The 24,433-nt window shown below is 39.6% G+C and overlaps 1 protein-coding gene and 1 long non-coding RNA gene across 2 annotated transcripts; one reads left to right on the top strand and one right to left on the bottom strand.

Moving 5' to 3' along the window:
* Positions 1-109: 109 nt before the first annotated feature.
* On the bottom strand, positions 110-24,402 carry LOC132264737 (uncharacterized). Its single transcript, XR_009468542.1, has 6 exons — positions 24,283-24,402; positions 23,958-24,220; positions 23,140-23,361; positions 22,803-22,944; positions 566-705; positions 110-487 (listed from the first exon to the last, which is right to left on the bottom strand). It is a non-coding gene; the product is annotated as an uncharacterized LOC132264737 (long non-coding RNA).
* Positions 17,104-19,537, top strand: LOC132262776 (putative odorant-binding protein A10). The gene is made up of 4 exons (XM_059762190.1): positions 17,104-17,270; positions 18,342-18,528; positions 18,588-18,625; positions 19,396-19,537. Exons 1-4 carry the CDS (start codon positions 17,244-17,246, stop codon positions 19,495-19,497), a joined length of 354 nt encoding a protein of 117 aa, XP_059618173.1. The 5' UTR covers positions 17,104-17,243; the 3' UTR covers positions 19,498-19,537.
* Positions 24,403-24,433: the final 31 nt, after the last annotated feature.

The raw sequence follows: 24,433 nt of genomic DNA, 5'->3' as shown, positions 1-24,433 counted from the left end.
CATAAAGTAGCGCACAGCAACGACAGAGGCATACATCACATGTATTGCAGACGCTGCAAAGAAAAGCACAGTGCCAGAACGTATGGCAGAAGACGCAAAATTTCTCCTCATAATTTATTTCCAATATATATACACTTGCGACAGCTTACATGTTTTTCCTTCTGACATTTTTCATTTCGAATATACCGTACAATTGCATTTTCTACCCTCAAAGGGCGGAACAGCGTGGGAAAAGTGGGTGGGAATGGAAAAGTTGAAAATGTGAAATTTATGACATGAGACTCTGTCCACTTAGCAATTATCTCACTAGCGCACACTAGAGACTTTGTGGATTCTCAATTCAATCACCATTAGTGATAATTCACATTCACTTTCCTCCACCGCGATGGATCACACATTTTCATTCCACCGCAGTCGCGTCACGTGACAGCTGAGTATTGTAATAAATTTGAGTGATTGCAGTCCAACCCTTCCATCATTATCAACCCTAAAACAACACAAATACACAATCCCGTAAGTAGATTTGCTGGTGCAGTGCAACTTCCTGGTAAACATAATAACTCACCTCACTCTCACATGGTAAACAGCAAAAGAGCGGGAAGAGAGTCCCTCATTGCTAGGCGAGTGTAATTAGTCATGTCATCTGCAGCCAGTGCTTTTGTGCATGTTGGATGCCATCGGGAATGATTATGATGATGAGAGCGCCTGGTAGAGTGTGTACATACAATGATGAGTACCAAGAGGGAGAGAGAGAGAGAGCAGCCCGCAGCCCGGACTTCTCCCTCTATCTCAGAATTACATCCCGGATAGACTCAAGAACGGAAAGTGTCACACTGTTTGCCAGAAGCACCATAAAGCTAATACCAAAGTCTCGAACACTCTATATGCATTAAAAGTTAACCCCTAAAAATCACCTAAAACATTCAACACAGCAGTTATACGTAACTTCTGTGTGGTCTATCACTTCTTCTGTCAAAGCTTTCTTTTGATTTGCATTCACAGTTGCATTCAGATCAACAAATGAAATAGTTCCGCATCGTGCACACACGTATAACAACTACTCTCTTTGGCGTACAATGCAAACTTTCTGATTTCCTGTGGTTGATGAAGAACCACAAGATCAATAAATTATCGTTTTGATTTAACCAAAGTTCAATTAAAATCTTTCTGACCTTTTTGACTTCCGTGCGCATTAAAGCCTTACAAAGTTTATTATTCTAGCATGAAACAGCCACAGTATTCAAGATAGATCTACAGAATTTTAAGTCTTACTATCTCTCTGTAGGCAAACGGATGATAATTTCCTGCGCTATTTCAGTTTACACAGTGCTGAATGGTGCTGCAAAAAACATTTGAATAAATGTTTTTCTCGCAGTAGTTATTTAAATTATTTCCAGCTTTTTGGCTAGCACTCAAACAATGTTAACACCACCACCTCCAACATGATTCTGCGTGGCATAAATACTATACACATCCCTCCCAAAGCCGACAAAACCCCATGGTACAACTCACATTTCCATCGACGCGACCACGAGTTTTGTATAATTTAAAATGTCGCTACATCCAAAATATAGCACATACTAAAAATTTACAATTCATATGACTGGTCACGACAGCTCTTGATATAATTAAGTGTGAAGCATTTTTTTTATTCATGGCAAACGCAATTTCATATTTTCACCGAAACCCCTCTGTGTCCGTCCGTCGTTTTTTATCAGCACGTAGATATTTTAGGGTCATTCGCTCAATTGCAAATTAGATTAGAATGTGCTCTGCGCATAAAATATGTGTGACATGGCAGCGACGTGTTAAATGTGTGCTCTTGTATGTTTCACATGGACAAAGATTATCTAAATCAGAGGGGCAGAGAATCTCCCCGGCACGTGGAGTGTTCAAATGAGATGCTGGGAATTTTGCCAGACACTCAAAATGGGCTCATCCGGGGGGAATGGAAATAAATTCACATTTGGAGAGAGTTATTCAAACATCACACAAATGTGTTTGATCATTTTGCAGACAAATAGACCTATTTTGAAGGTTTCCACAGGCACCAGGAATTCAATTCTGAAAGTGTTAAGTCAAGAGAAAACTCATATTTATTTTCCATTTCATAGTTAATCTCAATTTAAACGCACAACAATTCTGCAAGTGTGAATTGGAAATGAAAAGCTTGCTCGAATGAGAGAAAGAGAATCGGCAGCATTTCAAGAAAATAGAAAACATATAATCTCTCAAAGAAGTAATTTCCAGTGGTTTTGCGGAGAATTTTCTCTCGAACAACACAATCGACAACATATTATTTAGTGTTAACACTCCCCATTGTGTTGATGAGAGGTGGAAATAATTTTTCTCAGAATCTGTTAGTAACTTTTCTGTGAACATTTGATGCTTTTCCTATTAAGTAACACAAGTGCTCTCATTATTGTATTTTCAACTCTCACCACAGAGTCAAGTTTGTGCATTCAATAATCCTCAATATTAATGTCCTGAATGTTCTAAACATATTTCTGCAATATTAAAGGGTTAATGGGTAATATTTTTGCAGTGATGCGGCGCGATAACGTGCATGTACCATTGCCAGAATGAGGACAAGGAAATCATGTACACACGAAGAATCAAATATTCCATGCAGGAAATTTTTCATAACACCCCCACCCGCGCCAACCCTTTGGCTGTTGCCTTGTGTGGTATCAACAACAATCGGGGCACGATTTCGCGGTGACGGTGAAAGAATTGGTAAGTCAGTTTTTGCGCTCCTTTCGCCTCCTCAACCCACAATATCGCACACACGTTGTCCAGGGGCGAAAAAGGTCGGAATATACACAGCACCGGGAGCACGGTTGTGAGAGATAAAGGGGCATAACGGGAGGATGGCGCGCACAGTCTCAATGCAGCATCGGTTTGGTCCTCCTCACTGATATCAAAGGGTCACATAGTCACACATTGTGGTCACGTTTTACACGGGCTACGTGTCACAATGATGTTGCTGACAATGCTCTCAGAATGGGAAGTGTCTGTCCAGTATTGCCCAGTATTTGGGTCGAGCGAATTGGAATCCCAAACCGCCATCACCGCCATCGGCCTTAAGTGAAAACTATTTCTGATTTTCTATCGTTTGTCCGTCACCACCCGACGTCACAAACACACCACCGTCGACGGGAGCTTTCGACGCCACTGACGTCACTGAACATAAAACTGCTGATATCCCCGTTTTATGATCATTAACTGTGGTCAGTGTCTAGCTCTATTGATTTGTCCTCCGGTCACAATTCCATGCTCCTTCACATCCAATCACTGTCACAAAGAGTGCCTCTTCACGGTTCATTTGCTGCATGAATTCAGCCTGATCTATGGAGAATAATTAAGTGGATTAAATGAGTCTGTTTGACAGTATCATTAGTGGATTTGCGAATTTCGCTGATCGTTTGAAGACAAATGTGTTTAAGTACACAATAAGTTTGTTAATTAAAATGATTCGCATTCAAAGATAAAGAAATATATTCATGATGTTGGTGACGAAATGTGCTGAAGAATGCCCTATATTTGGCTCAATGTGGCGCAATTGGATATATTGGCCAAATACACGTCCAAATTTATCGGTTTAACCCAATTGAAGAAAACAGGGAGGCATTTACATAATTGTACAGCAGCTGCTGGAGGCAAAACTCAATTCATTTACCCAGACCATCATTTAAGAAGGGAAATTGTGTGTGTATGTACTTGAGAATATCCTAGAAAAGGGAAGCTCTCTGAACATGATGAAAGAAAATTTTCCTAGAGCCTCAACCTACCCATTTTCCCTTCTTTGACTCCACCGAGCAACACATTTCGACTCCAAAGAGTCAAGACAGGGAGAGAGAAAGAGAACTTCAATTGCCGGAAAGGCAAGACCGCACTGTTTCGTCGAGTTGCCTCTCTCAAGGAGAAATTCTCCTTTTCGCACGGTAAAAACGATGGAAGAGTGTAATTTCATTTTGGACCACCACTAATGCTAACTTTCGTCTTTCCTCTTCTTTCTTCTACACCGCGAAAAATATGCTTTTTGGTTGAAAGTGAAAATCGAAGAAATATTGTTACAAACGCGCAGCCTTCATCATATACATTTCCCATCTTCAGCCACACAGAATATTTTCTATTAATGTATACATTATACATTTTCCTATTTGCATAACATGAATTATAGATGAAAAGTACCAGAATATGGCATAAACCTATCCCTGGTGTATCCAACACAGCAAATTATATTCATACAGCGAGGAAACACATTTTCACAGGGACATGCGAAAACACAGGAAAAACACGTACATTTTGTCAACCATCGAAATATTTGCAATAATTAAATTACCATAAAAACAGTACTGTGCAAGATAATTAAGAGCTTTTTGCGGTATAAATTATCCTCAGTCATTTAATTATGTATACTTTCAGACAACGATACCTTCACAGAACAGTTGAGCAGCCAACAAACACAAATACTGCATTCGCTGTACAAGCAGCATCGCCACTTTGTTCAAATTAATTTTCGCCGAAGCATTCAATTAGCTAAAGGAGAATATTTCTGCGCAATTGGTTTTCAATAAATATTTCAGTATCTGCGTTATACAAGCAGAGTTTAATTAATCAGCAAATGCACAAATAAAAGCACAATGAATTTAATTAATCAAGCCGTACCGACGGGACCACAATTAATGTCATTTGTTGAATTTGTCACCCCTCAGCAGTGGCTTTTAACCCCATGTACTGCAAGTGAATTAATTGATAGGAAGTGGCCATAATCTCAGACACCCCGGACTCAATTCAATAAAGGCTACATAAATTGCTAATAAGCAAATTCACAGGGCTTCTGCCTCTCAATAAATCACTCTCCAAGTGACAACTTAAATAGTTTAGAGGGAGCTTTCGAAAATGCGCCCTCCCTCCCCCGCCCATTAATACATATTCATGATAAAGTGCTTTCAATATTTCAAACGAGTACGTGATTTTTTGCTCTTTGGTGAGGACATGACAAGAAGCGTATATACGGAGAAATTCATGGATATTGCACAAACACGCAATAACATATTCACAGGAAAAAGGGAGAGAGAGAGCCTAGGAAAAGGTTCACCAATATTTCCCTCAAACAGATTGGCATATTGTACACATTTGCCATGTTATTTGCCAAAATGAGAACAGGAAAAAAGCCCCATATTCCGAAAATATGTCACCCCTTTATATTAGGCAAATGCCAAAACTAGGAAGCACCAATAAGTTTGATCAAGAAATTGTATCACGACATACACTCGCACACACCCTGATGAAACATCAAACGTGGGCACTTAATTAACGTATACCACATATTGCATGTGTGTACATAAACTTTGTTATTTGACCGAATGCTGGGTTATTTCCAAATGTCCCGTCGCAGATGGAATTTTTATGTATCCATCCACCATGAGCGAGTGTGTAAGTATAGAATTTTGAAAAATTACCAATAATTCCCTCAGATTTCACGTTTTTTCCTCATCTCTCCAAAATGCATCAGTTGTGTTTCTAGCATAACTTTGGTGTGCTAATCATAAACCTTTGCACTGGAAGCTTTTTTTTTGCTGTGACACAAAAAAAGCCACTGGCATTTGATATTTTTTGACGAGTGCGCCCATTTGAGGGCTTTTCAACTAAATTCCAACACCACTAATGCTTCTTGTCACATGTTGTGTTATTTGACTGAGTGCAGTGCGAAAAAAATGCAGAAAAACGCATAGAAACTCCTCATACTCTGCGATCAAAAACACACATTTTAAAAAATCATGCTTTCTAGAAAATGCAACATAAAAAAAATACACATACACACACATTCAATGCCATTCAGCAAGTATAATTGTTTCGCATGGCACTGCGCCTGTCGGACAGAAAAGCCGGACACTCTTGTCAGTCGACCGACACTAGAGGGTCGAAGCTTTTATCTCTGAGCTTTTTTCTGCAGAAAATCGTATGCACAGCACAACACATAGCCGACAGCATTCTGTGCTTTAATCAGTCACAATCCATGTGTTTAGATTCAATCAATTTTACTAAAGTACAATTTCAATTTCAATACAAAACACCTCGTTTACTATCATTGTTCGCAGCAGAATGTCAACTTCAGATTTTCTCGATTTTCTCTTGAATTTCGTATAATTTCAGTTTTTATCCCCGCCCACGCTTGCGTCGTTTCCCCCTCCTCCTCCATGTGTTGAGAGTGCAGAAGTGAAAAAAAATTATGGTATGCAGGTGCACCATTTCGGGAATGTTTGTGTGTGTGCGATAAGAAATTCCTGAGATATTTAAATTCCTCACATAACACATTGGAGAGACTGTACTTTATATCACCGGAACGCGAGAGCGGGAAAATTGCAGCATGTGTAACCCAATCGTAAAGAAAATGGAATGTAGCCTCATCTTTTGCCTCTTATACCTTCGCATTACACCCACCGCAACCTTCGCTTTCGTGTAAAATGTGTACTCTCGCATTTACCGTGTAAATTTCGCCAAAGTTCTTGCGAAGGAAAAAGAAGGAATGCAGCGAGAGAAGGTGTAACATGTGAGGTTTTTCACAATTTATCTGCTCGAAATATCATGGAAGAGTTGAGCTTGAGATTCATCACGCTGCAGTGGTGAAAATTTGGGGCGGAAAAAAACTGCAAAAAATTCCACTCTCACGTACACATTGAATGCATTTCTTGTTGCGAATAAATAAAATATGTCGTGCCAAAATTATCAAGGTTGCACCTTCATTCTCCACCTGTCAAGTGAACCTGGAAGATGCCGTATTTACAGGGTGAGGAGAGACGCTAGCACTCATCACTCTTCCTGCATCTTTCATCTCCTTGGTATCTCAGCTCTGCATTCACAATGCATTCGCTTCCTGGCAAAATCAAAGCGCAGAGATTCACTCACGGCCTCAGAATACCAAGTGACTTCCCGTCTGCAACAATGTGCTAAAACACTACTCAATCTTCCTTCAATACCGTAAACAGTGAACTTTAATGAGAGTCTGCTGATTGGAAAGACCATCAGTGAATTAATATAACTTTTGTGGATGTAAAAATCAAATAAACCAGACCAAAGATGATAAAATAAAACCAGAGAGCTTTAACCGAATTAAAAGAAATAAAAGCCAATAAATCACACTAAAACTACAAACCAAAAGTATGCAAGAAGAGCGATTTGATCATTAACTAACCCACTTATTATAATTTTAGGTTCTGCATTTTTTTTGCTCTCGCGACACAGCAGAAAATGTTCTTCTTTTAAGACTATGACAAATTATTTAAAGAAACATACATCACATGCGATTTCATGTGGGGTTAAAAGGTAATGGGAACGAAAATCCCATAAACAATTTTCCAGCGACATGGTCCTCTTTCTTTGGGTAAATTCATCTTCAGCGCCGCTTTCTGAGGTCTTCCGCTAACAGAAGCTTATGTGCGAAGACAACAGACCACCCACCACCCCCTGAGGGTGTCTTTTTCATATTTTACGCGCACCCCTCGTAAAAAAAAGGCGAATCCCTCCTGAACAAATACCGGCGAGAAAATGTGTCGCGACACCCAAATCGTCTGGGGAGAGAAGGATGATGGCGACAATCATGGGCCAACATTTGCACTGGGAACCTTTTATCACATGCCACCGTCAGTCATGCCCACACCGCCAGGAAGTAATCTTCGCCATGAGCAGAGTCGCATCACTGGGTCTCTTGTGTGTATTTATTTGGCGAGTGCGGAATTAAATCTCCTCATGGCAACCACTAAGCTCCCAAAGTACATCCAATCGTATCACAAATATATATATTGCATCTCAAGTGTCCGTGGGAGCTTTTCCATCGAACTATTAAGTTTCTATTTGTGGGTGTTTACCAATGGTCATATCCGCTCATGCGGGGCGAACGCTTTCGGGTCCGTCATGGGGAAAAACACGACGATGTCTGAAGATGAAAAATCCACTTCTGGCGCAAACGGGGCGCTACAGAAACACTCCATGTGGTCCATCTACAGTGTGAGCGGGCGGGGGGACTTTTTCCCCGGATATTTATGAGCGCCAGCAGAGTGGGTGGAGGAGGACTGTATGGGCGACACCGTGGGGGCGCCTAGTCGTCATCTTGCGCACCATTTTAGACAACAATAAATTCCCTCGACGAACATCACGGCATTCTTTCCGGGATTCTGCCGAAAGGTACGGCCCGGCCCACCCAACAATGTGACTAACGTGTGGAAACTCCACACGAATTTCCAAAGCACATACATCTGCGATAAACTCGACAAATCCCAAATCTAATTTTGTCGCATTTTCGCAAATTTCCCATGTTATTCCTTATTTTACGCCTCATGCAATCACTCATCGTTCCACCGAGACCTACCATATTCCACATGGCAGCCTCTTCATCATGGATGGCCTCAAAAAGTGCCTCATCTCTGCATTGCCACAGATAATGACCTTCTGAGTTGTCTTTTACGACTCTATCTATTAATATTCCTCAATATCTACTTGATTCCTTCGCGCAACTCTTCATCTCACACACTTTCAGCCATCAAATCACAATTGTTCAGATATTCGGCGAAGCCCTACAATCATTGTTATTTGCCACACAAGCAATATAGCCCAGTGAAATGCCGATAAAAATCAAATTTCCTCGAGGTAATGCTCATAAAATACCACATTGATATGTGACGCATTTTGCACGTTCAAGAATATAACATCCTGGGTTTATTATTTCATAGCAATATGCATTGTGTCGCCTGAATTTATAACTGATAAATTTGAGACATCTCGCTGAGCGATATGGCGATAGGGTTTCATGCGTAAATAATATGCCCAAATTGAAATGTGTCTGTCTTGGAGCTTCACGCGAAATATATGACATGTACTTTGTCATACACAGCAAATTCCATTTTTATCGATTTAATGGAAATTTTCAAAGGCTTCAATATAAAACCCATACAAGATTCGCCAAAAAAGCGATTGAGACTTTTCCAGGTGTTCTGTTTGTCAGTAAGATTGTCATTTTTCCGCGAAATTTAGTATTTTCTATTACAGTTTCTATAGTTTTACTTCCATTATTGCATAAGTTTACAAAGCCAATACTCTGATCATGTGTGATTTTATTGTTAATTGACCAAATATATACATAAACTCAATTAGCGAATTCTACACCTATAAATCGTCCTCTCAATTTACAAATTAGCACCATATAATGCATTCCAAAATCCGTGCCTTTTGTGTTAAACACAGAAAACACCATTAACATGACAATTCATCACAATTGACAATTACAAATTGAATTTTCTATCCGCTCTTACTCGCAAATTCGATCAATTTGGATGAAATATAGCGCGGAAATGGAATTAATTTTCAAAATATACAATCTCCTTTCTAATTTCCCATAATTTGTCATTCGACTATTTATGTTCTAGGGCATCAAGTTGCGACCTGTAATCGCGGAAAATGTGTTGTCACACCCATTTGCAACAAAAAAAAAGCTCTAGTGTGTGCTAGATTAAATACTTTTCCGGATGCCATCAATGAGGCACTCGAAAAACTCTCCATCGCGGTGCACTTGTTGGTGCATTTCGAGCTTTGCTGCCGCTTTTCCCCGCGCCACTCAACAGAGCCATTTTCTCATGTCAAATGGGCAACTGAAATGGCCAGTTATTAATTTTTATTTAATTACATTTCATAACGAGACGACAATTAATAATGACTGAGTGTGTGTGTGCTGGACCGAGAGCGAGTTGAAGCGATGTTGCATGAGTGGAATGAAAATCATTTCATCTCTCCCGGACAAACGGTACGAGAGCGGCGCGAGGGTGCGGCAAATGTGGTGCCATAAAATATCCGCACAGTGCGTGTTTTGTGTGTGTGGTGGCTTTGACAAATATTTATATTCGCGAATATGAATGACATTGTTAGTAGCCAGTACCCCAGCAGCAAACAACAACCCCTTTTTTATGCGACAATCTCTCGCCCTGGACACAATTAGTCAAACCCGTTCGCCCAATTCACCGGCGAGTTGAGCGAGGGTGGCACATAAAATATTGCCTATATATGGCGAAAAATACAAAGCAACATTAATGAATCTCCATTTTTTCTATTTGCCAACAACTTTTTTAACGACCCCCCAACCCAGCAACGCCCACGGCAGTTTCTCCGGGTTCTTGTGCACGAGATGACTCACGGAAAAATCTCTCCCAAAGTCCTCCACTTGTCTCGCATTGTCATGCTATCCGCTCTGCGAAGTAATTTGACTAATTTGATGTGGTTTTTTCTCTCTGTCTGTCGCCTAAACAATTTTCCCTCCATTGAGGTCAATTAATTTCCAGTAATAAATTATGGAAGAAAAATTTCCCAATATCATGTTTCTCCCCATTTTGCTCGTGCAGAACGCACAGCCGTCCTCTTTGAAGCACCTTCCTTCGCGTCTCTCCACAGAGAAGAGAATCACACTGGCAATTCAATTTAGGTAACGATCCATTAACTTGATATTTCACTTTCAATTTGTGCACCAATTGACTTTATGCAAAGTGAGTTAAAATGCAAAAGTGTCCCAGACAGTGAGCGAGGGAGAGAGAGATTTAAATAAATCAACAGACATGGAAATCAAACATAAATACTGTACACAAAATTTCTCGTTCACCTCCCAGACTTCCGACCCACATTCCGTCTGTATATCAAGTGAAAAAAGCCATCTCTCTTGATTGAATAAAAATACAAAAATTGCCGGGTTGGCTACACAGAACTTTTCCTACCAAATTCTATTTTGGCCATAAATACGTGTAAAAAGAGACGCCCTCGAGGAAGCTCAATTGTGCTCCCGAAAATGTAATAAATAATTGCTTATGAATTCCAATCACAAACTCAACACATTCAATATTCAGCGTGATACCAATCATGCTTGCTCCGCTTAAATCAATTATTCTAAAGACAAACTTTACCCTAGAAAAATACGCTCACAATTTCACATCATTAATACTTCATCAATGTACTATTCAAGGATTCTCTTAGAATTCCAAAAATTTATTAATATGCATTATATCACGCAGAAGAAAGGAACACATTTTCAAACAATTTTTAATTACAACGTCGTTCTACAAAGATGGTTTTCATCACTCTGCATAGCATAATGAATATCTATAGCAAAAAAATGCTTTCCAAACAAATCGCCAACAACGAACATGAATGCATACCGAACAAAAAAAAATGCGCGTACATTTAAAGAATGTAGGAAAAACTAAACAGATTACCAGCCAAAACAATATAGAACAATTTTATATAAAAAATACAGCAATTTTTTGCACATGATTTTCCTACCACTGGCATTCAATGAAGGGATTAAGTGTTCACAGTGTGCAGTACAAATGGTGTTCAGTCAGCTTGAATTTATTTAAAAAGGTGGAAAAAAGATAAATTAAAATCTTTAATGTTTTATATTGAGAATACCTGAAATGTCCATTAATTTTATTCTCCAAAAAATGCCTAAAAGCACAAAGCAAATTATTGGAAAACGATGAAAAAAAAGGCTATTTTAAAAATGAAAAAACAACGAATTGAAAAATATTTTCATTTTCCCCATATTTCAATGTATTCAAGAATCGCAGTTCAACTACCATTTTCGCCATTCTCCCCCTAAATTCCACTGTAAATTGAAAATATTTCCACGATACAAAATACACACACATGCTGAGATGAAATTGTTTGTGCTGAATTAGAGTAAAAAATTGAATTTACACATCAAAAGGATATAAATTGCACGTGTAAACTCGTATTAATAAATCTCTCTTCTTCACATTTCAACTTCTGCCTTGTTATGTCACTAATCAAATTCACCATTTAAATTCAGCGACGCTCATTCAAGACACAAACAAGAGCAAGACAACTCTGCGAGAGTCACTTCGCACTTGTCGCTGGCGCACACCTTTTTTCTCAGAAACTGGAGAAAGTATCTTGAATCTTTCGTCACGAGATAACACACAGAAATACTTAATTGCACGTACATTAGACGCCTCTTTAGAGTCATGTAACGCGCCAAGTAAGACTATTTAAGCGTTTCATCTACTCCAGTTTATCTGCTCAGATTACTTTGAAAGCCAAATGATGTGCTGAAAGTCTTTTTTGGGAGAAAATTGATGAGACAACCACAAAAGTTGCGTGGCAAAATCAATATTTCCGCTCTGCGAAGTGATTGATTTTCAGTCAAATAATGCAACATGAATATTAAATGATTGATGTATTTACTGCTTAAAATTATTCAATTGAACAAACAATACATTTACGGATTATGCAAAGTCATACGAAATATTGCAATTAAAACCAAATATGCCATTATGCCTCTCAATCATTCTTCTTCACTCATATTTTCACCTAAATCATTAGTTTAATTAATGCCTGCCTGTTATTTTAATTGGATGCATCAATGTAAAATCACATTTCAACAATCGATAAGAGGATAAAAAGAAAAAAAATTACATCAATGCGATTTTTGCTTCTTTCTGTTCACCAAATATAAAAATATTCTTTCACATACAGAATTTAAATAAAATAACGCATGAAGAGAAATTATTCCAATTTCAAACACTGAATGTCGCGTGTTGAGATTGTACAAAATTCAATTTAGCAATTTACACAAATTCATTTGCGATTCAATGTTTTTCACTTTGATATGCACTTTTTGACAATGTGAATTTGCCAAATGTTGAAATGAAAGCAATAATTGACACATAGAAACGAGAATTTAAGATGCTGCTAATATTCCATGAAAATCACAAACTATGCATATTTCAGACTGCATTTCCGACATGAAATTCACCTCGCCAGCATGAAGTGACACAAAAATGGTGTGCAGCTGAATAAAGGTGTATACAAAATGGTTATTATTTCATTTTATCTCTCCAGAGAGAATAATCACAATGGATTAAAATGTATTTTGATTAAATTTAATTTAATTTTCCCTTACAGAATTTAATCCCGCCAATATTCGCAAATAAAGGTAATATAATATTGGTGATGCGGAAAAAAATTGGTGCAGCAATCAATAAGCACGACTAGAAGGGGAATAAAAGTCCCGAAATAAATTGCAATTTAAGGGGAAACTTTCTTACTGTTAGCAATACAACTGAGGAAATTGAGATGAATAAATTTAACGTGAAATATCAATTGCAAGAGGTGAAAACAATAGTTTAATTCGTGTTGAAGAGTTGAGGAATCGACTAATGCGATTAGCACACTCAAAAGCCACTCAACATGCTTCTACTGCACACATTCTATTTCTCGGAAAATCCAATTGCTGAGAATCTGTCAAGCATATTCCGAAGCTACAGTGAGAATAAGTGGTGCAAACTATTGTCACTAACGCAATGAAAAACTCACAGATTAGCTGTTCTCACCTAAACTCCCCTCCAAACAGCGGATAACACAGTCAGGAGTGTTCTCTGCACACTTGAATCACTCAACATACCGTGAAAATTCAGATTACTGGAAAATTAACACTCGCATATGCTTTATCTGAAGCACCAGTGCCACAGTTAATTATTAAGGATGCTGAATAGAGATGAATTCACGGGTGTTTTGCTATCTTGAATGCTAAGCCTCATAAGTGGAAAGCATATAGTACATATGGCAACAACGCCACGATAATATGCTAAGCACTCCATCAATAATGCATAATTTGCGTGAATAGAAATCAAAATCGGTGAACGATGGAACCCATATGAATTACACTGATGCCTAATCTTCACGCTTTGCCTCTGTCACCGGTTCAAATATATGGAAATCGTCTTTAGAGATTTAGCTATAATATGCGGAATACTATCAGAATTGACGCATGATTCGCACCTTAATTTAATCATCGTCGCTTCTCTTGCTTCAAGACGAACGATGTTGAAGGAAGTCAAAATTGCCATGCGGACCTTAAGAAAAATTACAGTAATTACAAATTTGTGTCTATGAGAAAGGGAATTGAATTAAGCATTTCTCTCAAATCTTCATTCACTTGTTATAACAACTCATTCAATTTACTGTGTTAGAAAGTCATTTCCTCAACAATAACACCATGATTGCCGTCTTCAAATCATCTCCACACATCCATCATCATCATATGAGTGCCAATTTTATGTAATTGCCCATAGATAAAGACGTTAGTAGTGTTATGCCAGTTGTGGACTTTTCCAGATATATACTGGTTCCATGCAGTTCACATGAAAGTGTTGTCAACCAACACTTCTTTCGTACGCATTCGCCAGTCACGAGATCAAAAAAGTTTACGTGAATTGTTTGCAAAGTTCAAAAATGTTCCCCTTTGAGCCACAGAATGGGAATTTATGCAAAATTAAAGGTGTAATTTTACTGCCATTTCGTATGACTGCATTCATGGCGAATGAAATGTGTGCACGATGGTCAGTGTTTCACTTTTGCTCTCAATGGAATGATCTTGGCCGCCAGTGAAGTACGTTCGCCTTCCACTAGAAATCACCACCAACATCTGAGAGCTGTCTCATGCTTTGGTGTTGAGACATCAAAGTGCCTCAGCGTCAGCCTTAGATGTTATGCTTGAAGACACACGTGGTGCACTTCTTAGACAGAGAACTTGCACAGGTGAATTCCATTTCCTCTCACATTATTTTCACAGTGACAAGAGGAGATTTCGCATCAATTGTGCGGACAGAAAACATGCGGATTGTTCTCACTGTTTACAATGGAAATCCCAACCAAATGAATGTGTGCCAATATGTCTGTCTTCTAGTGAAAATTGCCGTGTTATGAACCTTCGAGTTCCGATTGAGTTCACATAAATCCCTCATGGCGTCCAACTTATAAACATACAACTCACGCCAGATAGTCTCTGTTTTCGATGTCCCGCATTAGGACTAAAGCCTCCATTGATAGAATTGTGAAACTTTCAGATGCACTCAAATCTATGTAAACTCCGTGTTTTTACTCCATTTGCTATACAACTCTCATTTTATGCTCCAAATTCCAAATCGATTTTCAACTTCAACCGTTTGACATACCAAACTAATGCCGCTGAATGTGTTGAATTTTACAATTCATTGACTATGAGGTGAAATATTTCGGTGTGTTTTGAGCGAAACTTTAGCCTTTCTGTGTACATCAATCTTTCAGCCTCCCGTGGACGATTGAACAACATCAAGTGCACACGAACCCAGACAATTGCTCGCCCATTGTCATGACATCAGAATCGCACCAATAGGAGGTCTCTCGCTATTTGTCCCCTTATTGCACAGACAATATGACTGGATAAATTCCATGCACGGCACAATCAAGAGGTAATTTCCTCCGTCATAACTCTCCTTCCGCTGCTGTGAAGCACAACAGCTGAGAGGCGTCAAAAACTCACCCCGCAAGGATCCAAAGAGGAACCGCTTAATCCCACGCTAAGTGCTTTTTTGCACTGCTATTGGCACCAACTTTAATTTACTTTTAAGTGGATTCCCTGAATTTTTATCAACCACCAAAGGCACACATCCTCAATACCTGTTGCACCGCATGTTTGAGAAAGTATTACACAGACTTTTGAGTGCCAAATCGAGATAGAAAAAGTATACGAAAATGTCCATAATTTTTACATTTCAGCCACTTATATCTCTGATAAGTGTCAAATGTGTAATTCTGACTTATTGCAACGCAATTGGCGAGAAATCGTATTTGTGTTGAAACACGTACAAATGTTTTGGGGCAGAACGAGTCAGAACCATTAAAGCTCTGGCAAGCTTTGCCCGTAAACAGCCACAGTAGAACGTATTTATCTGATTTCATAAATTTACACCCGAGGGTTTGTTAATGCAACAGATATTCTACATGTTTGTCCTGTTTGTCGAAACAGGAGGATAGCAAACAGTTTTGCTACCCAATTTGAATTTAGATACCCCAAAATTGAAATTGAAAATCACACAAACATCATTCACAGAAAATGATTCAAAACTTTATCTATCTGCAGAACTTATGAATTGCAATAGAGCAATCATTCTAAGCCAGATAAATTATGAATAATTTTGAAAAGACTTTTGTATTAATTGCACACTTTAATGACAATTTATTTGGAATGGAATAATCATATTTTGCACTCGATGATAAAAGTGTAATCCAAGTACTTGTCGAATGATGAACCCCTTCATCGCAATCTCCTCTCGCGATATTTCGCAGCAATTCATTGTATGTTAATGAATCTCAGGTTCCGAAGATGAAAATATATCCGAAAGGTCTCATTAATATTGGATCCATGACTTAACATTTATCAAAAACCATCCCAATAAAAGTCCAACAATTTATTGAAGACGACACATTATCTGACGCAACTTTCGATTTCTTGGAATTAATTAGCGAGAAATTTATGATGAGCATAATTTAATTTAATTTCCACTCCCCGCCACGGATGGGATTTAATATTTGAATATGAAGACGGGAACTTGTCGGTCCGCCGGAGTCAAGAGATGATAAAGTACGTCGTTGGGCTATTTTCCCAGCTCTGAATTATGACTTTGGCTGGCGTGCGAAGAAAGAGCGCCACACATTTTTTGAAGGCTATGCGAGATATTGTATAATTGCAAACGGTCAGATGACATTTAATTGGACCTACACAGAGTGCCGCGCGGCACGAGTTGGTGGAGGAAATTCGAGCGCGCGGGGCAAAAAACTGGAAAATGATCAGCCGGGGAAATCCATGTCGGTCACTCTCGAGGTGCATGAACGCTCGAGTGGCACTCGAAGCAGTGGGAGAGACGGCACTCAAAGGAGGGGAATACAAATAACTTCTTGCCACCACCAGCTCTTCATCTTTTTCCACCACCGCATCCAATTTTGCGAGCGTCAAAGCCAAAACTGCTGACAGTACAACTTCAGTTCAATTCTGCACTCCTCCGGAGCTCAAACAAAATAATAAGTTTGCTCTCCAACTCTCTTTCACACCCGAACCCATCCCATCGTCAGTTTTGGCTGGCAGTGTTATTTAGTGAGCATTCCATACTTTCGCGTCTATTGAATTTGTGCCGTCAACTCGAATAGTGGCGCGCGTATTTTCGTGATACTCACTCTAGTGTGACCGGAACGCGCTGTGAAGTGATTTCCTTTGCCCACCACCAACCACCCCAAGACGCCCGACTCCTTGCGCACATCTCCAGTGAGCATTCCCGTCTCGTCATCCAGTGGGAAAATCATTAAATCAGTTTTGCACTCTTCAATTAAACTCACAAGACTCCGACTCAATTAATATTCCGACAATGTCACCATCTGCATTGAATCTCAGGGTATGCGATGAAAGTTTATTTTTTCATTCCATCCTCATCGTCAATTGCTCAATCTTCGGGCTTCGCACCATTGTATTCGGGTTGTCTCTCACTCATTGTGACTCTCCGCCACTCCACCCCCATCGGCGCTCCATTTTCCCCGAATTCCCCACTTCTGATTCATGGTCAGAACACCCTATCGCTCTGCCGGATCTCCATTTGGCTGACTGGGAATTGAAAGACCTTGTTAGATTGAACTCTTGTGTCTCACACCCCCGCAATCCACAATTGAATCACCCACTGACCACATAATCTGGAACTTTTCCCTTTTGTGCACATGTTCTGTGCTCTCTTGTCGCCTATGCTGTGCTCCAAGATCTCCAGCATAATGCTCGAGACATGACTGGTCTACAGAGTTGAGTGCTTCAATTTAAAACGTTTTATTGCATTAAAGCTAACACTTGGATTCGATTATAAACTTCGATCCTCACACTTCCAACCGTTTCCACTTTGCTTATTCACACGCTTATCGCTCCAGCATTCCACCTCATATTGCCACCCGGTGTGTGTGTGTGTGTTTGTGTACTCTAAAAGCTTTCCGTCTGCTTCGCATTTAATAACTTCACCGTATAAACAGTAAAATAAGTTTATTGCCAAATCTTTTGGGGAGAGCGCCACATAAAAAATGCAACCAATATGCCGACAATAAGGTGGATCTGGGTTAAGCGATAACATTTTCCAAAATGCGAACTCAATAGACGCCCCAAACAATTCACGCCAAAAGGGTCCACCACCCAGAGTGTGTCCTGAAATGTGCCCAAAACTTATCAATATTTCAGCACAATTGAGGCCCTTTCTCGCACATCCTCCTCTTCCCCGCATTGTTACAACTGCAGACGATAAAGGCACATTCCTCAAATACTCGTCAAATATTTCTTCTAATGGAAAACTCTCACATTTCAGGTCGATTGAGTACCACACTAATTAACCATTGACATGCGTATCTCACTTGCCATTCATTGTGTGTGACTCACACACGCACATCATTCGCACTTGCAGAATCGAATTTCATGGGAAACACTTTCGTTTCAGCTGCTCTTTGCGGCGAGTGTCCTTCTGTTCCTGCTGCACTCGGCATCTTCAGCATCTGTCGCCACTCGTCCGCCCGTTGCCGATGAAGTCATCGACAAAGCCCTCCAGGACAAGCGTTACTTGATGAGACAGCTCAAATGCGCCATCGGAGAGGCTCCCTGTGATCCCGTTGGCAAACGCCTCAAGAGTAAGTTTTTGATTAATTCCTGCACCAAGCATTTAACTGACATGCCACATCGCCATCAGGTCTGGCTCCATTCGTGCTCCGGGGCAGCTGTCCACAGGTTCGTTTATTTAAATTTCACATCCAAACTTTTCTATCTATCCACGTCTCGCCTATCAGACACAAAAATTCACCTCAGAGTTGATAAAGCAGATAGATTGAAAAAAAGTTCTTATTCCTAAAATGTGCATCTGAAAGTATCTGTTTTCATAAAAGCTTTCCAGGGTGAATATCATTGAAACACCCTTTCTTATCGAAGAACACTCATGTGAAAAACATTCCGGTTTGGAAATATTATACACACATAAGATAAACAAGTTTTATACTTCTGAAATTTTCTTGCATATTCAGACCTTTTTAACTGACTTAACCTTGGTACATTAGCCCAGAATATCTCATTTTTAATACAAAAATGCTGTTTTTCTGCAATATTTTTACACAAGCCAATTGAGTAGTCTTTTTGTGTGTTAAAAAGAAACTGAAATGACCAGTCTTTTAAGGTGAACTAAAACCACAGTCATTAGCATTTTCTTACCATCAAGACAGCCTTGGTGGAAATTCAATCCAAGTCACTTAGCAAAACAAACATGTGAGCTTTAGAATGACTGAGTTCACTGGCATTTTGCATTATCCCGAACTCGAGCCGATTGTCTTTCATCAACTCTGATCGCATTCCTTTGTTGACCCTTGCCGTGGTGGGTAAAAAAAAGCACAGCACATACATATATTTAATCCTTTATTCACCGTTCTCTCGCCTATCTCTCTTCCATGCCCAAACGTCGGCACAACAAAATTGGACGCCTCATTCATTCCGTCGCCCGATGCACACAGTGCACTCCAACTGAAATGAGTCAGATTCGCCGGACTCTGGCGTACGTCCAAAAAACGTATCCGGCCGAGTGGACTAAGCTGATACAGGCATACGCTGGCTGATGATCTTCCCGCCTCCTGCGTGTGCTGTCTCTTCCCTTTGATGCGGACACCGAGATTTGCAGCCAACTCAATAGAGAATACTTTTGTTCTTCAGCATCATCTCATCCGGCTATTCTGGTGTGGTTTTCGCCGTGCTATCGGATTAGTAACGCCTCGATAGAGCATTTAGCTTCAAGCTCTCCACTCTAAACCATCGCCACTATTCTCACTGAGAACTATCAAGCATAACACACACTTTTCGCCTATCTTTCACTCTACAGAAAACACCAACCCACTCAATTCAATTGTGCATCAGCCTTTTCACCAATTCAATTATAATTTTGCAACATTTTCCACTTATTTAAAGATATAACTCCACACAAATTTCACTCCGCTATAATTCAATTTTAAGCACACTCACAATTCAATTTCACACTGGAAACTCATCCCATTTGCTCCATGATATTGTGTGGGAATAGCATTAAAACTTATATGTGTGAATAAGAGTGTAAATAAAAAGTTGTGATAAAAATTAAATTATGTCAATCATCCTCTCAATTGTCGCAATTCATGTTGATGTCACTCCTCAAGTATCACTTCCGCTATCCATTCTTTTCACTTTCAGCCACACACACACTCTGTCTCTGGGTGGAACTTTGATTACACCGCCCAAGACGATTGCGAGGAAACACAAAAGAAATCACTGTAACTTCCTAATTAAAACTTAACAATTGACTCGTGCCATTTATTCAATTATATTCCTTTTCTCTTCTGACAACGTCTTCCCAAAATTCACCACTGAATTCAGACACATTAATGAGTTTGCATTCACTCTGCACTGTTTGCTATACATTATTTGAGACAATATTTGAAGAAGTCAATTTATACATTAAGCTTGCGGGCTGAGATAATTCATATTATCATTGCACTTTGTCTCTGATATCAATGCTCACAAGAAGATCGTGGCGAATGTTCTCAATGTATCGCCAGCATCGCATAAAAGCGCATTTTATTCTTTTACGATATTGAAAGAAGTGCAAACGAATAATAATTGCACCCTTCATTTAGTGTGAAACTCAAATTTAAATTCTACTCACTTAACGCGTCTCTTCACTTCACCTTCAATTACGTAAAAATTAATCTGTGAATTATCTCCAAAGTGCCAAAGTTCAAACACACTAAAATTATCCAACGCGATGAAGTTAATCCACACAGATTTTCCATCTTACGATTCTCTAATTACTGCAACTTTGGCAATGACGAAGTGATCGTGGCGAATGGCGAAAATTAATGAATAAGAGAATCTCTACAGATCTAATTATAGTAGAAAGTTTCATGAAACTGCAGTGAATGGAAATTATTCCTCAAATTTCACCATTATATCTCCGTAATTCGGAGACAATTTTCAATAAGCTCTCCTAAAAGATAGACACATTTTTAAAATGATAGTTTTATCTTATCCCATTTCATGCACCGAATCATGCTTTTAGCGAATAGCAATTTCAGTGCAAATGGTTAAACTATCTTGTATTGCATTTCACAGATATTCTCTATAAAAGCGACAGAAGAAAAAATTGGTGCAGAAACTTTTACAGTCAGAGAGAAAATTACTATTTTGACTGCATGTCTTTGAGAATTCTCATCGGTATAAATTAAATTTCAGTGCGGATAATCCTAAAATGCATTGAAAAGGATAAATTCAATCCCTAAATGCATGTCACAGTAGAAGATGGGATTGTAAGCTCAAAATTATTATCTATAAGCCCTCAGACATTGCTATATTGCATTTCCTCCCAAAGTGAAATTTATGTAGCAAACTTTGAGAGAGAGATAGAGACATGCTCATATATCTTATCCCCATGTAATAGTTCTTTTGTCAGAGCGACGCTTTTGTACTCACCCACCCATCGGCAAAAAGCTCACGAGATCACCTCCTCAGTCACCCAAAAAGATGGATAAGGAGGGAAATGAATTTAGAGGGACGAGCAGGAAAATTCAAAAGGCACATCGTATGATCCGCCAAAAAACTCCTCAGTGGAAAGAATGCATCGCACTCCCTCTCGTGTGGCTTTTATCATGTTTTTGCAACATAAAGGAATACACGCTGAGCTTTCTCGCCTCAGCAGCCACCCCGCAAATCCCGCCCACCCCACATGTCTTTTTCTCCTATAAGGCGAAAGCAAAGGAAAAGCCAACGAAATCCTTGAAGTGAAAGTCTCCAAAGGATCGAATTACGCGCCATGTAAGGTAAGACATAAATCCAATCAAATTTCCTTGTTAAATTTTGCAAAATATCTTCTCGTTACACTCACTATTGCTGAAATTCCACCAGCAAACATACGAAAGCTCAAAACCAACTGTGAACATTTTGTCTTGTAAATTTCTATGCATTGAAATAATAAGCACAGCTAAAATACCATTTTGTGTACACGAAACAGTCAACTCCTTCAATAATATCCTCATTTTGTAATGTTTTAACCTCGCACGACGAGACAACTTTCGCCTACATGTAAACATTCTATGATATGAAAAAGCTCCAGTGAGCAGAGCCGGAAAATAGACACATATATAAAGAAGCAGCTAATTTCGCACACTGGGAAGAAAACATAACAACACTCCAGCCCACTTTTAAGTATGCCCAACCCGCTCTAGTGGCAGCTTTCAGAACATCCCCAGAATATATAATTTTAGTGTTAGTTTACTATAATAATATCTTTTACATGCACCACTTTTCTCACTTCCTTTCTATCTCACAACAGGATTTTCCACTGTTGCAGAGTTTGTACTTCACTCATGTGAAATCCCTTTGACTCCATCAAAGGAAATCATCACTAAATCACATCTGGACAATTCTTTGAATTGTTCCAGGAATTTTCATAAAAATGCTGTTATCAACATGCGGAATATTTCGTATTAAGCGTTCTGAATAGTTCTGGGAACACAATTTCAATGAAAACAAACAATTCAATGGAATATTTATATGCACATCCGGCATTAAATATGCCAGAAGTGGTTTTAGAGCATTTCAAACGAATTTTACCAATATTTATAGGCATTATGGCTTAAATTGACTGTTCTAGCGAAACTTTTCTCTCTCATTTGAAGAACTTTAGAATACGTGAAAGTACTTCTAATTATCTGTCACAGATTCAAAGTCAAAAATTTAGTCGTGAAATAGAAATAATGTCTTCCGTGAGATTTGCAACATATAAATGGGCAACGAAAGACTCTTGGAAAGTTTAGTTTAGACATAAAAGGAAGATAGACATTGCGCCGACAGAAATCTGTCATGCTGTTGAGTAGATTAACATTCAAGAAACACTCACTCTTGTAGTCTTCTTATCAGTTTCAAGCCTTTCAGGTTGTTGTTGTTGGAGAAAACAGCAGAATCCACGTGTGATCCAACAGAAGCACCGTCAATGCCAGAGTTCACAGACAGCAGCGTCCAGAAGATCTTCCTTGGTTGGCCTGAAAGAGATTCGTAAAAAATAGATTAAGTCTGTTGGACTCCAAAAAGAAAAACGCTCTCAACTCTATGCAACAACACGAGATTCGTAAAGTTGTGTAGGACAATAAGCTGGGATCTATTGGTTAGTGGAAAAGCCACGGGAAGGGTGGAAAATCTTCTCTGACGCCGAGGGCACATCAAAAGTTGTACTGAACTGCGAAAGCCACTCGCCCTTGGGCCGAATCTGCACTCCGGGACTCATTTTCGTCTCCCGCCGGAACTCAGACGTCGGTGGCAGGATGTACAAGCGCCGCGGCGTTGGAGAGAAGTGAGAAGTGTACAGCAGAAAGCAGCGCTCCTCGAGGACTCATCACAGTGTCGCTCTCAATTTCGAGGGTATCATTTTGCTCTGTAGCTCTGGAGCACATTTGCAGCATCTGTTGTGAAATTATGAGATTTAATGAGTGCCGCCAGCCACTCTGCCCACGAGCTCCACTCCCGCCGAAGGGTTGCTCGCTCTAATTGCCTTGTATGTGGCCGGAACAATTAAGTCATGTTCGGCAAATTGATTATTTATCCGCCGGGGTGACACTCAAAGTGGCCCCAGCGTGTCAAATTGGGGCGGAGTTCATTTAAAAGGCAAAATTATGCAAAGCACGAATTTTTTCCCACTCTCGCCAACACACATAATTAGATGATTTTCATTCCTCTGCATTTCCACTCTCAGCTTCAATCATCCTTTGATGCTCGGCGAGATTGAGAAAGTCGGGAAATTTGTATTGGAATAAAGCGAATAATTCAATCAATTTAAGTTCTCTTCAGTGGCATTAAGTAAAGGGGGTTTGTAGAGGTTCTCCCGGGTTTCCCACTCATGCAGTCATCTCGATATGACGGGAAAACTGATTTTGAAAGGAAGCTCCGGCACTCGTAGAAGCGCATTTTTTCTGTCCTCATCAATTTCTCTGTGGCACGCTGAAGTATGCTCACTGAATTCCTTCTGGACGCTCATAATCAATGAATTTTGACCACTTACCTGAAGACTGCAGATTCTTGAATGGTTTCTTGGGCTTCCCCGGGGATTCCCGGCCGGTTAGAGTCTTCAATGAACATCTGGAGACTCAAGAGCCACCACATGTGGCCGGGAATACACAGAATGGTTTGTTCCAGCTTTACAGCCCTTTTCTCAACGAGGAATTCAGGTTGTTTTTGTGTGTTGTTCACCAAAATGCAACCGTAATGAGTGCAGTGACCTTCAAAAGCCCTCTTCAGCCGCTCTGCATGATGCTCTGCATGGCGCTTTGTGGGAGAAAAAGACGCAATGATTACTGATTTCACAACAAACAGCCTCTTTTGGATACTTTTCTTTGAAACTACCACACCATGGAATCACCGAAAATCTTGTTGAGACACACTTTGAGAGAAAATTCTCGGAAGAATTGATAAACTGCATCAGTTTTGCTCTCGTTTGTGCCGGTTTTGCCGCACAAAGAAAAATGACACCTCCCACTC

Source organism: Phlebotomus argentipes, unplaced genomic scaffold (assembly GCF_947086385.1).
Source record: "Phlebotomus argentipes unplaced genomic scaffold, Phlebotomus argentipes genome assembly contig_2, whole genome shotgun sequence".
Taxonomy (NCBI): domain Eukaryota; kingdom Metazoa; phylum Arthropoda; class Insecta; order Diptera; family Psychodidae; genus Phlebotomus; species Phlebotomus argentipes.
The sequence above is the reverse complement of the archived record's forward strand: the minus strand, read 5'-3'. Positions and strand labels throughout refer to the sequence as shown.

Bases quoted from the DNA above. Each gene is read 5' to 3' on its own strand.
- LOC132262776 (XM_059762190.1), top strand. From the start codon at position 17,244: ATGTCACCATCTGCATTGAATCTCAGG. The intron at 17,271-18,341 runs GTATGCGATGAA...CTTTCGTTTCAG, and splicing joins CATCTGCATTGAATCTCAGG to CTGCTCTTTGCGGCGAGTGT. The intron at 18,529-18,587 runs GTAAGTTTTTGA...CATCGCCATCAG, and splicing joins CGTTGGCAAACGCCTCAAGA to GTCTGGCTCCATTCGTGCTC.